This window comes from Notolabrus celidotus, chromosome 22, assembly GCF_009762535.1.
Source record: "Notolabrus celidotus isolate fNotCel1 chromosome 22, fNotCel1.pri, whole genome shotgun sequence".
Taxonomy (NCBI): domain Eukaryota; kingdom Metazoa; phylum Chordata; class Actinopteri; order Labriformes; family Labridae; genus Notolabrus; species Notolabrus celidotus.
In genome coordinates, this window is record NC_048293.1 from 9,521,395 (window position 1) to 9,536,626 (window position 15,232).

At 38.8% G+C, this 15,232-nt stretch overlaps 1 protein-coding gene across 1 annotated transcript in view; it reads left to right on the forward strand.

The window, feature by feature from the left end:
* The window catches only part of fancm (FA complementation group M), a 55,966-nt gene that overhangs the window by 37,070 nt on the left and 3,664 nt on the right, over nt 1-15,232 (forward strand). The window contains 8 exon segments of the mRNA XM_034674488.1: nt 9,356-10,406; nt 10,409-11,182; nt 11,274-11,362; nt 12,813-12,881; nt 13,087-13,194; nt 13,557-13,722; nt 13,806-13,912; nt 14,024-14,523. Of these exon segments, the coding sequence (XP_034530379.1) occupies nt 9,356-10,406; nt 10,409-11,182; nt 11,274-11,362; nt 12,813-12,881; nt 13,087-13,194; nt 13,557-13,722; nt 13,806-13,912; nt 14,024-14,523 (2,864 nt within the window).

A 15,232-nucleotide genomic window follows, 5' to 3' on the forward strand; every position in this document is an offset into this window, starting at 1 on the left:
CGATGTCAGATGAAGGATAAGGAAGCAGAGACCAAAAGAAACTGGCAAACAGGAAATACATTTTCTCTCTGTAGGATCACCATGGCAGGAATGACAAACATAGGTAGGCAAAAGAAAATTAGAAATAAAAACAAGAACAAACAAAAAACAAACAAGCAAACCCATCGCATCATATCTTATCGTACAATATCATATAATATTATATGAACTGTTTCGTATCGTAACGTGTTGTATTGTATCATGTTGCATCGTATCATATTGTATCATATTATGACAAATTGTGTCTTGTTGCCTCGTATCGTGTAGTGTCGTATTGTATCATACCATATTATGACCTATCACGTCTTGTTGGGTTGTATCGTGTCTTATCGTATCAAGTATCTTTTTGTATTATATCATATCAAATTATGACATATGTCTTGTTGCGTCGTATCCTGTCGTATTGTATCGTGTTGTATCCTGTTGTATCGTATAGTATCATATCATATTATGACATTTGTCTTTTTGCGTCGCATCATGTCGTATCGTGTCGCATCGTTTTGTATTATCATATTATGACCATAGACTGTATAAAATATGGACGTAGTATCCGTGACATCACCCATCTGTTTCTGAAGAGCTGTTTTGAGACCAATCGGCTGCGGCAGCCATATTGCTTCTGTCAAGCCAGTGTGACGTAAAGAGGCGGGCTTTGAGCCTCCTAGCCAACAGCTGCAGTGTTCCCACAGGCAGCTGTGCCTCTCATTGGAAGACTAGTAATCTCAATATCTTCGAAATTGCCGAATTAGAAAAAAATTCACCCCCCTCACAGTGAGAGGACATCGAGAAATTAGCTATTCAGACTACACTCATCTTTTGTACCAGGCTGTAAACATGTTTATTAATGCTGCAAAGATCGTCTTTTCCCCATTCATGTGTATGTGACTTCTGGTACTTCCGGAGCCAGACTCAAGCGGATCCTCGATGAACTGCAGCTTTTAACACTTCCGCATTGACTCATATTTTTAGACCGGAGGTTGCCGCTTGATTATGACATATGTCTTGTTGCCTCGTATCCTATCATATGACATTTCATGTGTCATGTCGTATCATATCTTATCATATCATGTCTTGTTGTGTGTCTCGTCGTGTCTCGCCTTGTTTCGTCTCGAGTCTTTATACATCATTTCATGAAATTATCATATTTTGAATGAAAATCGAAATCTAGAAAGCCACAACAAACCACAGATATTAAATTTGTTCACTAGATTTCCAGTACAATTTTAGTATCAGTACTGCAGTTAAGTATAAAGTAACAGAAAAACACCCTAAAGATGTAATCAAATGATGCATGTGTGATGATGGTTTAGACCAGGCATGTCCAAAGTACGGCCCGGGGGCCAATTGCGGCCCGAGGTCCATTTATTTATGGCCCCAAGCTTCCATCTTAAATTGTGTTGCTTAAAGCACATAACTTAATCACCTTCTGAATCATCTGTACATTTGCAGTTTCTTTGAAGCGCACAAACAAAACTAAAGTCAATCCAGAAACATCTCAAAAAGCTTCATATGGACTACTTGTCTAAAGCCAAAGCTCTGGGAATTCTTCAAGATGGCAATAAAAGAAGAAACACAAGAACTCTTAAAGCTGACAGGTTTTCAAATTAATGTTTTTATCATGATGTGAGAATGATGAACACTAAAAGTTCAGAGGACACAAGACAAGATCAAAATTATGAAATTGTGCAGAAAAGGCTAAATTTGGTGAATTAAAAAATGTTCAGAACTCAGGAAAATAATTATTTTGTTATAAAATGTTGTCTGATGGTCAGAAAAGTCTTAAAAACAACATGAAAAAGAAGTGTGATGAAATCCAGATTGTGATCCTGCCATAGGAAACTAATGAGACAATATTTTTCCCCACATTGCCCGACCCTAATGAAAACATTTTCCCCCAGAAGAAGATAACTAATGCTAATCTTTACATTCCTAGTCACTGTTTTATTGAGAAAACATTTAAAATAATTGTTATTAAATAGATATTTCATATATAACTTTTAGGATTCCAAAGTCTCAGTAGGAGGCCCTGAGGTATTCTGACAACATCATATGTGGCCCTCTTTGAAAAAAGTTTGGACACCCCTGGTTTAGACCAATGACATATACACTACACTAGTCATGTCACTTGTCTTGTGACGAGTCAGTACGTTGGTCACATCATAGCGCTTCCACCAAACTGCATGTCCTTGAAATTGTTTTTCTTTAATTAAGGTCAGTGTTTTCGATATTTAATCTGGATCTGTGTCAAAATAGGCATAAAAAAATCACTTGACCTGTCACGCCTTTTTTTTTTCCATTGTTTTGAGTGCTGCATTATGAGGAAACTAATCCATAGCTTAAACATTCCAACACATTAAATCCGTTTTTAGTGTCTGAGATGAGGGAAAATATGAGACAGAATGTATAACCTCTATGAAAAGAGGTGATTCTTTTATAAGTACTTGAACATTTCCAGAAAAGAGCTGTTCTTACGATGATAAAAAACACCTTGCTCCTTTTGTCAGTAATGAATTTTATGTCTTGAAGCTCACATACAGAGGTCACCTGGTGGAAATAAACATGTTCCCATTAACACACAAGCAGCCTCACCCTCTGCTCCTGTATATCCTGCACTTATCCTCTCTCTGGGAGGAATGACGTTAGCCACGGCTTACTCCCTTGCCCTGAATTTGCAGTGAGACCTTCTGACCCTTTGCTCCAGAAACATCAGAGGAGAGAGCCAAAAAGAAAAACATTAAGCCATAAAAAAAAGAAAAACCAAACTTTATTTTTCTAATAAATCAAACCAACCGTGTATACGCTCCCCCTCCCCCTTCCCCTCCCCCTATGAGCCTTGCACTCTTCAAGCCATTAATCTCATTTGAGTCAATCTTTTGTCTAGGTGAGTTCAAAACCATGCTGTGTTTTCTTTTGTGCTGCCTTGTTCTCTTTATGATGAGGAGACAGAGCGAGCAGGCAGGCAGACAGAGGCCTCCCCTCCTGTGATTATGTAACACTTCTCCGAACTGTTACATAAAACCAGGAAGCTAGAAGTAGGTCATGCCTGCACGACCTACATGTATGGTGAAGTGAGCTGAGGATCGGAGAGCAGGAGATTAAAAAACAGATGCAAAAGATGATAACACAATAAAACTTAAATGTTACTATTTACAGGTTTAAACTCTAAAAATGGATTATACTTGTTTTCCTGATTATAAGCATATATTGAAGGCAAGCTTGTAGTGAACATCTGTGCCAGTATCTCGAACACAAGGTCCAAAAATGTATTGCAGTGCTTTTATTTTGGAAAGAAGCCGTTTACAACCCTCCATACTAAGAGTTGACAAGTTCCAGCGCTCCTTATTGTTGGACATGTTCAGGCTCGACATTGTTGTTGCTCTATTATAACAGGCTGACATTAAAAGTATCCTTTTAACTAAGATAAGTTCAGACTATCTTTCCCTTGCTTTATCATATCTAGGCCATAGAAATTGAATTGAAGTTCATCTTGTAAGCAAGTGACTGGCTGTTTGTGTCGTGTTGCAACTTTTTGTCAGTCAATACAAGTTGCAGTATTTGAAGAACAGCAGTACTTGAATTAGGCCAGTTGGTGCTGTCAATCGATTAACATCCACCAGTGAGAAGAAACTCGAGGAATTTTTACCCAAAGCTGTTGCATGTTTGGAAGCAAAGTCACACGGCCTGATTGATTCGGATAAAGAATTCTTTGTGCTTGTTTTTGAGGATCCAACTTGTATGATGATTGTTGTGAAATGAGATAATCAACAGAGAGGAGTTTTCACTTTGCTGCTCCCTTCATTGCTCGGTATGAACCAACCGGAACCCTCTGACCCTCCAGCGTTCTCTCTCTGTCTCTTTACCTCTCTCCCTCTCTTGCCACGTCATCAGGTCTATTTCAGTCCGCCGCATCTCTAGATCTAAAGCCTTAATCTGATCATTAATTAATTGTGTGCCAGAGGTTGAGGTTAATCCTGTGGGAATCAAGTCTAATTCATTATTTTTCATAAAGAAAAGTCAAGAAATACCGTCAAAACTCACTCGAAGCGAGATACTAAAATGTATCTTTGAGGGAAGAGAGGGATAAAGCATTCCCTCAGTGAGCAGTGTGGCTAAATCCTCAAATACCTTAAAGCCCTTGTTCCAATTTCATCAGGACATTTTTTAAGGACGTTTTGCCAACGTACTCTTTGTGCAAAGTGGACAGCTATGAGTAAAGCTGTGTCTGGAGGATACAGGAGTTTTGTGGATTTGTATAAGATGGATTATGCTTAAAAAAGAAAAAAAACAATGCTTTATTTTCCTCAAATTTGGGGTCACGATATTTCCCAATGCAAACTGTGGTGCAGTTACATCAGTGGTAGGAACTGACCATGTAAAGACCTGCCGTACATTTTTCTTTGCTTTCATGACGAAATGAAAGGTGCTCTGATTCATAGAAATAAAGCTCAACAGTTAAACAGTTACAACGAGAAACATAAATCAAACAATGCAACAAAGACCTCTGATGAGATCATGCATACCCTTGCACGCATAAAGAACAAAACACTGCAGAAACTTTAGTCTGATCAACAGGAAAGCTCCTTGAGTGTTAAAGCAGCTTTACTGGGTGTTTCAACCGATTAATGACCAAGTATTTCTGTCGTTCATTAAGACCAATTTTCTTGATATGAAAGGTGTATGTGTCACACTGGTGAAAAAGCACAGCTGTGAGTAATGACATTAACAAAGGCTGTGTTGCATTGAGTCATAAGAGTGTGCAAAGGACTAGTATATCAACAATAGGTCCTTAAGCAACATAACAGAATGAAAACATCTTTTACCTTATAGTCTGAGCCTGCTGAAACCGCCATCCCCCAAAATACTGCTTTAAAGGTGTAGAGATCAATCCAAGTTATTCTCGTTTCAACATGTTGTTAAATCTCATTTTACTTTCATTCCTACTGTGAATGCATACCACATTTTTCATCTGCAATCTTTTAAACTATCATTCCAACTTTTATTTTTTTAAATTGTGTCTTTGATTTTCTTTGTGATAATTTTAGTAATAATATAATAGATAAATGCATGTATGTAGACTTTTGGATTTGATCTATAATTTACACAAATGATAAGCCCAAAACCAGAAAATGTAAAAAAAAAAATATATTGGAAAAAAAATAAATTAAAAAAGGAAATGATAATAGAAATAATTAAAAATGGCTTTATTTAAAAATAGTACATAAAATAAATAAATAATAAATATTAAATAGATTAATTAAAAGCAACATTAGGTGTTTTCAATTATGATTGGCTGAGAAAAAAACATTCTTTTTTATTTGTCAAAACTGTACCTCATATATTTTGATTAATAAATAAACATTTGTGACACTTCGAAGTTACGCCTGTTTTAAAACCTTCAATAATGTCCTGTTGTTAGAGTTTTACCACACCAGACTTTTACTTACAAATAAATAAATAAATAGATAATAATTAAAAAAAAAAAAAAAATATATATATATATATATATATATATATATATATATATATATATATATATATATATATATATATATATATATATTTGTATGTTTTACATGTTATGGTATGATATTTGCATATAAAATGTAAATACCATTTATAAAGACACTAAATATTAAAGAAACATAACATAAATTTGGCATCTTCATCTAAGCTTATCTTGATTATTTATGTAGTAATTTTTGATAAATATAGATTTATAAAATGTAATTTACAATAAAAAAGTCAACAATTTATTCAACTTAATAATTTTGTTTTTCCCCTTTCCTCTTAAAAATATATCAAATCATTATTTTGAATAATTATTATTAGAATTAAGAATAAATATAAATATAAATATATAAATATATCCAGTGTTTTGACATTATTTATAGCAGAGTGACAGACCTTCTCTCTTGTTTTAACTTACTGATCATAATATGAGCACTATTGGATCAATTGGTTTCAGAGCTGACCTGTATGATGAATAATGGAGTTGTAAATAATTCAACTACAGTTTCTACTCACAGCATGACTTTGTTTCCCTCTTGTGAAATAAAATAGAAGTTAAAGAAGTTTAGTTTATGCTAAGCTTTAGTTTAAGCTTGATTTTCAGCAGTGAAATACTTTTATATTTTATTCAGATCATGTTGCAGATATTTTTTTCCGTATAAGCCGCGCCTGTCAAAAGTATGCAGTCCCATTTTAAAAGTGCTGAGCATTGAAGTGTTAATTACAGCTCTAAGGTTGGGTGTGACATCAGCAGGCTGATCTGTGTTTGCCTCCAGGTTTGTCTGTTGCTTTAACAAATTAAGTTGTGTTGTTCAAGGTGTGAGAAGGTAAATGCTAAGATTCAGGTTCTTTCATTTGTTTCAGTCATTGACATTATCTTTGAGACAAGTTAAGTTAAATTCAAATGCTAATATGGAGCAGGAAGTTTGAAATTGAGGAAGCCGACAGAAGTACATAGGTGTCAATATTGTATAATGATCATATATTGTACAGCTTGTATAATAGCTTACTGCCATTGTGTCTTCTTCTGTTGACAGGCATTAGTCTCATAACTGTCATTTACCGGTATATCCATCTGCCACATGTTGAACATTCTTTAAGCTGCTGTAAATTAGTGTGCTGCCAAATTGACCTTTCAGAAACACAATAGTGTACCCATTAGGCATGATAGGCAGTCGAACAATAAAATGGCTGATGACACACTCCTCCTCCTCCTGGAACCAGGTTTCAAAGTACAAACCTGCTGATCAAAAACAGACATAGTTTTAGTTCTTTTAGGTCAGGCGGCATATTTAGAAAACGAAAACACTCTTCCTGCATTGACACATCAATACACACCCACCTCATGACGCCAGTCCAGCTGCAGAATCATCAGCAGTTTGAATAAACATCAACATCAAGACAGGATCCAGTCCTCTCTTACTGACAGGACTCAATCTTATCTCACTTTAATCCACCGTGAGCATTGCACCTCGCAGTATTTAGCTAGTTGCAGTATTTAGCTAGTTACAGCAGCAAGGACAAACTTCCTTTTAACAGACAGAAACTTCTGGCAGGACCAGACTTATGTTAGACAGCCATCTGCCTCAATTGAAAGATACACTTCAGTCAGCGCAGTCTTGCTGACACATTTTAGGAACTCTTCGATGTTGTTGTCTTTATATATTCATAGCTAGTTACAGTGGCAAGGAAAAACGTCCTTTTAACAGGCAGAAACCTCGAGCAGAACCAGACTCATGTTAGACAGCCATCCGCCTAGACCGAAGGATACACTACTGTCAACAAAGCTTGATTGGAAATTTTCAGCAACTCTTCGATGTTGGTGTCTCTGTATTTTTTTAAGCTAGTTACAGTGGCAAGAAAAACAATCCTTTTAACAGGCAGAAACCTTGAGCAAAACCAGACTCATGTTAGATAGCCATCTACCTCAACCGAAGGATACACTTTTGTCAGCACAGTCTGACTGAAACATTTCAGCAACTCTTCGAGGTCATTGTCTTTATATTTTGTAGATGTTCTTGGTTCCCAGAGGATGAATCTTGCTTGGTTTTTCTTGCTGACTTACTCCAGAAGTTGACTTTGTTTAGTTTTTAGGTTGAATTGTAACCACTTTGTTGAACCATGAATCTCTCATCAGTGCTGCCATCAGTGTGTTTATCGGCACACGTTAGCATGCTAAGCTCTAGGCTATTTAATATTAAAGTGCAATAGTGATATTTTGGCAGGTGAAGCAGTCTTGAGATGCATTATTGAGAAGAAAACTCAGTGGAGCGTTGGTATTTTTTCTGCTCAAAATATAGCAACCTTTTCCCAGAAACCAAGCGGGAAGACAATTAATAAGTCATACACATCAGTTTAAAGCAGGTCTAGAAGAAGCTTTGCATGTTTTGAACTTTTACAGGGATGGCAAAAAGAGCCTCTTCTGACCTTGGTATGCAAACTTGTACAAGTAGAAAGTTAAATTTGAGCAGGATTTACTCAAGTTAAAGTGTAACAGTGATTTCAATCATAACTTTGAGATATATCCTGGAGCAACGGGTAGTCATCAAAAGGAAAAGTGGGCATAATGGCTCCTCTTTGTGTTTTGACTTAAACAAGACTGGTTGAAAGTAGGGCATGACTGCATGTCAAAGAAAAAGAAAACATCAGTTTTACAGCTCTTCTTTTGTATGGGGTGAAAAAGTTTGATTATGGCAGCCTGCTGAGATCATCTAGTAATTGTGATGTTATGGTGATACCAAATCTATGAGCTTCTGTGTGCCAAAGTCCATTTTGTGAGTCGTGACAAATTCCCTCATCTGAGCACTTTTCCCATTTTTAACAACGCTCAGGGCCATTCGTTTCCCGATGAAATCATTTCTCCTCTGCCAAATATGAACCTTATTTGATACAGTCACAAAATGATGTGCCTCTTTCTGGCCAATCCAGTGTTTTTCTCTCCCAAGCCACACACTTATCACCTTTCTTCACCCTAGTTGCACATCAGGCTTCTCCCCTTCTTTTTTTCTGCTCACTGAGCATCTTCCTCCTGCTGGATGCGGGTTTGATGGCGCCCCGTTGATCCAAGCAGGATACCACTCAAGAAGAATCACTTCCAGGTCACATGGTTGGCACAGACAACAGGTGCTAGATGATTACTCTGTGTGTGGTGTGTGTGTGTGTGTGTGTGTGTGTGTGTGTGTGTGTGTGTGTGTGTGTGTGTGTGTGTGTGTGTGTGTGTGTGTGTGTGTGTGTGTGTGTGTGTGTGTGTGTGTGTGTGTGTGTGTGTGTTGATGTTTTAGAAGAAAAAAAACTAAATGGGAATTGTTACATCAGAAAATGTGACATCTCTTCAGGGGACACTTCCTGCTTGTATTACCGTGTGAGCGTGATCCTGCATGGAGACTCTATCTTTTTTACAATTGTATTAGACTCAGCCAACACATCACAAAACAATGCAGCCATTGGACTCTGAGGCAAAAAAAATACTTTTAAAAACACCTAGTCCATAGTCTGACAGTGAACATAAATAAATAAAAGATAATACAAAATTAAAAATAAGTAAATAAATACATACAAAATAATAATGATAATAATTGTACAATAAATAATAATAATAAAAAGTTAATTTAATATATCAAAATCATTTCATAAATAGTAATTAGGATAATAATAAAAAATACAAAGATTATACTTTAAAGAAAAATAAGTACATACAATACAATAATAATAATGTTTATCACAAATCAGCCCATCAGAAAGTCAAAAAGAACAGGTGCCCACCTTTGAGACTTTTTCTTACACAACTCTCCTGCGTTTGTGTTTTTAGGGGGAATGTCGATACGAACAGGAGCTCCTTCCTTACCTCCAAAAAGAAGAGGCTGTTGGCGCTGTGAAGAAGAAACAGAAGAAACAAAAGAGCACAAAGATGTGCGCCAAATCTTCCACCAACAGACACAAACCATCACACTCAACTGTTTCTGATCTGGAATGGATTGATGAGGAAGAAGAGAGAGGAGAAACACAAAGAAAAGGCTTAATTTCTGAGTTTGTCGTGAGGAAAGAAGCAACCCCTGTTCAACCAGATGCAGAGGCACCTTGTGATGACATCACAGGTGAACCAGGAAGTGAGGCTAACTCCCCTCACCTCCCCTCTTTCCCCTCAAACAAAGACTGCCCAGGAGCAGACATAGATGGCTGTTACATTGTGAACAAAGATGGCATTAAATCAGAAAACATAGCTGATGAACCCGTAAACTTAGAAAAACTTTCACAGCTGATTACAAACACTGATGAAGATGTTGAGCTTCAGACCATGTTCTACCTCCCTAAATGGGCTTCGTCGACTCCTCTCTCTTCTGCGAAACTCACTCAAGCGAGAGATGCAAGTCTGAAGATCATCCTCGCCAACGTGGCTGACCTCCTGTCCCGGTCTCCTCCGTCTTTGGATGAAGATTTTGAGTTCAACATGTCTGCTCCGTTACCTCCTCCCTCTCCTCAGTGGCCTCAGCAGTCATTCAAGGTCAGCTTTACCCTGGACGTTGACGATGATGATGATGATGATGATGATGACAACAATGACGTGATGATGAGTGATGCTGACGAAGTCCCCCAGAGGGTGGACAAAGACGAGCATCCAGTGAGTATGGCGGACAATAAAAGGTATTGTGATTGGCCCCTTAGGAAGCAGGAGGAGAGAATCAGAATAGCAACAGGAAGTCCCAGCTGGGATGAGGTTTTTGAGGAGGAAGAGCTGAATATTGATCATGACAAAAAAGATGGCAATATGAAGGTGGATGAAGAAAAAATCAGTGACTTTGAGATGGAGGATGAAGAAGCTGAGGATGAAAAGGAAATAAGAGATGAAGAGGATGAAAAGAAAGTTGTTGGGATCACGGTGACCCTCAGATAGACCAGAGCATGGACCTGTTTGGAGACGATGAAGCCTTCCTGCAGATGACCATCCCAGACATCTCCACTCCAGGTGTCTCACCCAGGAAATCCCCTAAAGCTACAAACATCACTGACGGCATGATTAAGATGTCTGACGCTTTACATAATCACACGCCAGCAAACCCATGTAGCAGCACACACCCAGCGCACACAGCTGACTTAGCACGCACAAAGCACATAACTCATACTCCGCATGCCGGGCTGATATCAGACACTCGCAGCTCTGCAGAGGCAAAACAAAATCCTGAGTCATCTGACGGATCTCATGACTACTTCTCCGTCAACTTCGACCTCGGCTATTCCTTTGAGGAATCTGAGGAAGAGGTAGAAGAGGATGTCCAAAGTACATCTCCACAGCCCAAAAAGAAAGCCTTGTCTAACTCCTCCACTCCGTATAACAGCTCTCTTAGACAAATAATACCTCCACAGTCCAGTGGATCCAAGTTATCTTCACTACACACGCTGTCAGAACAGGGAAAGAGAGAAACATCCTCTCCTCTGGCGCTGCCTTTAATGTCAAAAGGTGGTGAACTCCCGTCTCCCATCACATCCCCTGGAGCAAGGCGGAAGCTTGCACCCAGTTACACCAGGCCACGCAGTCCGTCTTTGCTCTTCAGGTTCAAGCAGAGCAGACTGGAGGGTCCCACTGGGGCAGGGAAAGTCTCAGAATCTATCAGTGTGGCGGACTCTCCTCCACTTCCAGGTTGGTTTATCTTACGGGAAACTTCAACTTAAAATTTCTTTTCACATTATATTTATTACATCTGTTTGATTTCCTGTCTTTGATTTCTTAGTGAACTGCAGCAGTGACAGTGAGGATGATGTCATGGTTCAAAAGAGAAGGCATCAGAGCAAAGTGAACCCATTGTCGTCGCCTGAAGTGGTGAGTGAGGCCTGTTCTCAAAAGGGCTGCAGCATCGCTAATCATGCTGCTAATCCACTAAACACAGTGCTGTATGAGCCGCATCTTTTATGAAAAATGTATTTGACGTGTACTTTGATTAAACATTTTATCCATATCTAATCTGTTAACATGGAGGAGGCAGAGTTTATGGCCTGCACTGCAGCCTGTCAGTAATCAATCAATCAATCAATCAATCAATCAATCAATCAATCAATCAATCAATCAATCAATCAATCAATCAATCAATCAATCAATCAATCAATCAATCCTTATTTGTATAGTGCAAAATCATAACAAACGTTATCTCAAGACGCTCAGTCTTATCTCATCTTAAAGGGATATTTCAGTCCTGGACCCTGTGGAGGTGGTGGCTGACAGGAGGATTATGGCCAATCTGTCGTCTTTGATGAACATTTCCTTTTTTTTTATGAACAATTTTTTTTTTTAGATATATATATTCTGATAGATTAGATATAATTTGACATAGAGTGGTCTAGACCTCCTATGTTTGTAAAAGCGTCTTGAGATAACGTTTGTTGTGATTTGGCGCTATACAAATAAAGAGTGATTGACTGATTGATTGAGAACTTGGAAGCTTTTAGCAAGTTACAGCAGCAGGCAGAAACCTCGAGCAGAACCAGACTTATGTTAGACAGCCATCTGCCTCGACCAAGTTGGGGTTGGCAAGAGCGATAGAAGAGATGAAAAGAGATGGAGAAATGATAGTGGTGAGACAGATAGCAGTAGTTGTATGAGCTGGAGTCTGGGACGTCCACAGCTGGAGGAAGCCTACGGCAGCGACTCAGAAGAACCTACAAGACAAGGGAGCTCAGGGACGCCAGAAGGGTCTATGGTTAGAAAACAAAGTAAGGGGAGCTCCAAATGTTTTAGCATAACCTTTTGGGAGTTGTCCAAATCTGATCAATCGATGATCAGTTGGGTTTTTAATTGGGTTGCTGTGTCGCACAAGTTACATATTTAGTAAAATATAAGAAGAGATTAATACTTGGATAGTCAACTGGAAACAAGCCTTCTGATTAGAAGAAAAATAAAACAGGAGCCAACACAACTGAATCAGATATCTGATTCGTAGCACTCAAGCTGTCACTGTCAATCATTTCCAAGGTATGTGAGGTTGCCATGGAAACCAGCTTGCAAGAGGTGAAGCAGCATTTTGAAATATATTAAACATTCCATTGCCATAAATCAAAAAGCAGACATAAATGAAGTTGACACACTGTGTGTGTGTGTGTGTGTGTGTGTGTGTGTGTGTGTGTGTGTGTGTGTGTGTGTGTGTGTGTGTGTGTGTGTGTGTGTGTGTGTGTGTGTGTGTGTGTGTGTGTGTGTGTGTGTAGGTGTGTGTGTGTGTGTGTGTGTTTGTGTGTGTCTGTGTCTGTGTGTGTAATCTAATTTTTTTTGTCTCCCTTAGTCAAAGATCTGCAGTGATGTGGACTCCCCACTTGTTGTGAACAGGAAACGAACAGCTGCACTTAATACAGTGAGAAATTCTTCATTCGTTCTTCAGTAATGTATGCCCCATGGGGTTCGATGTATTCAACATAGCTGATTTATTTAAACACCTTCTCTGTATGCGTTGTGTGTAATGGTGTACTCACTGTCTTAATGGTTTAATAGCATGCAGCTTCATTAACCAGGACCAGCATGAAGTACTGCACTTAATTGTTCTCTTTATTGGTCTCCAGTCTGATGAAGCTGAGAGTGGAACCGTTTCTGATGATGATTTCAAGAACGAGTTCACGCACAGACCTGCAGCAGCTGTGAGACGAGGAGTCCAACAGGGTAAAGCCAAGGTGTGTGTGCGTGTCTACAGATGTGATCTGAATCTTCACAATGTAATTTTTTTGTCATTATTTCATTTCACCACATGGGATAAATGGCACCTGGGTAGATGCAAATACAGCTCTGGTTTGTCATTTCTTTCTGGTTGCTCTGTATTTATAATGTGTTTATTTTCCACAAAGACTTAATGGCTGGTTGCTTTCTTCTTGACACAAACAAAACAAAACACATTTCAGACCATGTTCCCCCCCGAAAATGACACCCCTTCCGAACAACAGAAAAATGTCAGGTCTATAAATATCCGTCAGCCGCGTAAACACCTTCAGCATCTGTCAAACTTGACATTTTCAGTCATTCTTTTTTTTTTTGTTAGAGCGCCGTGAGCAGAAAAGGGCGTCAGTTCCTGGACGAAGAAGCAGAGCTGTCAGGGGAGGAGGAGGGTGCAGACGTGTCAACTGATGAAGAGGACGGAGATGAACTGAACAAGTCCCTTGAAGGCTTTGTGGTCGACAACATGCACTTTTCCCAGGGACTAAATGGTGCTTGGTTTGTCCAATCAATATACTGAGTTAGTTGAATAAAGTAACTGTTGCATTGAAACAACCTGTCTGCTCTCTGTCAGACTCTGAGATGTGCGGTGTTTACCTGAAGTCAGTGAGAAGCCCGACAGTCCATGGCAAGTTCAAAATGTCCTACAAAAAACATCACAACATGGACATATTTTCACAGGTATTTTAGAAAATTTAGCTTCCGCTTTCCTGAGGACAATTCAAATAAAATGTGTTTTTTTATTATAATGTTTGATTATTATTGACCCCAGTCCATGTTTTTTGACCCAAGGTTCCTGAGCTGGATGAAACATACGCAGAAGACAGCTTTGTAGTGGGGAATGAGGTGGAGGAGGAGGTGGAGGAGGTTAGGAGCAGTGAAGACGTGGAGGAGGATGTTGAACTTATGCCTGAGGACTCGTACGTAGACGGGCGGAGGCAGTATGCCACCAGACGGCGAGTTTTCATTCACAAAGCCAGAGCAGGAGCCAAAACTACTACTGATTCTGCCCAGCAGCAAACAGCTGGGGTCAAACCCAAGCGTTCACGGGTCATACGTGTTCAGGATTCGAGTGAAGATGAGGCAGAGGAAGCTGGGAGAAGGGAAAGTGTCGTTACAGGAGGGAATCGTGCTGCCCCCTTGTGGCCAAAGATGGTTCAGCCAGAGCCGAGCAGACATCTGGAGCAGCAGAAGCCCCCATCTTCTACTTTGACTTCAACTATAGCATCAAAGGTCTCGAAGCTGAGCAAGGCACAGAGATGCTCCATGACCACGGAGGAGCAAAATGAGAGGTAAAGAAACAAACAATCAGTCATTTTAGCTTATTTTTAGAATAGCTTAATCATATTGGTACGAAGACTTTATGTATTTCATTATTATTCATTCTATTGCATCTTTATGTCTATAATGTTGTAAAGTTTTATGTTACTGAATGCTGTATATTTCCCTGCACTATTCAGCATACATCGAGGGGCCTAACCAGGGAAAAGAGTTGAAAATTTGCAAAACAGTAAGCTTGTTGTGCAACAATAGCTCTATGCTCTCTGTAGGAACAATGTGAAATTGCATCATTCCAATCAAATAATATAAATCCAAACTCAAATTCAAACTACTAGAGCAGCCATGATACCAACAGTCTGGACTATAGAGGCACTTCAGTTTTATTAGAAAATTAGAAAATTCTCAAATGTCACACATTTTGTGTCTTGAAAAAGGTGTTTATGTATGCAGATCATCTTTTGCATTATTGGCACCTTTTTTAAGTATATAATAAGCACAAGAATGTGACAGAGAGAATCAATGAATGAATCAATCTTTATTTGTAGAGCCAAATCACAACAAAGGTTATCTCAAGACGATTTTACAAACATAGCCGGTCCAGACCATACTCTATGTTAAGTTATTAAGACCCAACATCAAGACAGGATCCAGTCCTCTCTTACTGACAGGACTCAATCTTATCTCATCTTAATCCACCATGAGCATTACACCTTGCAGTAT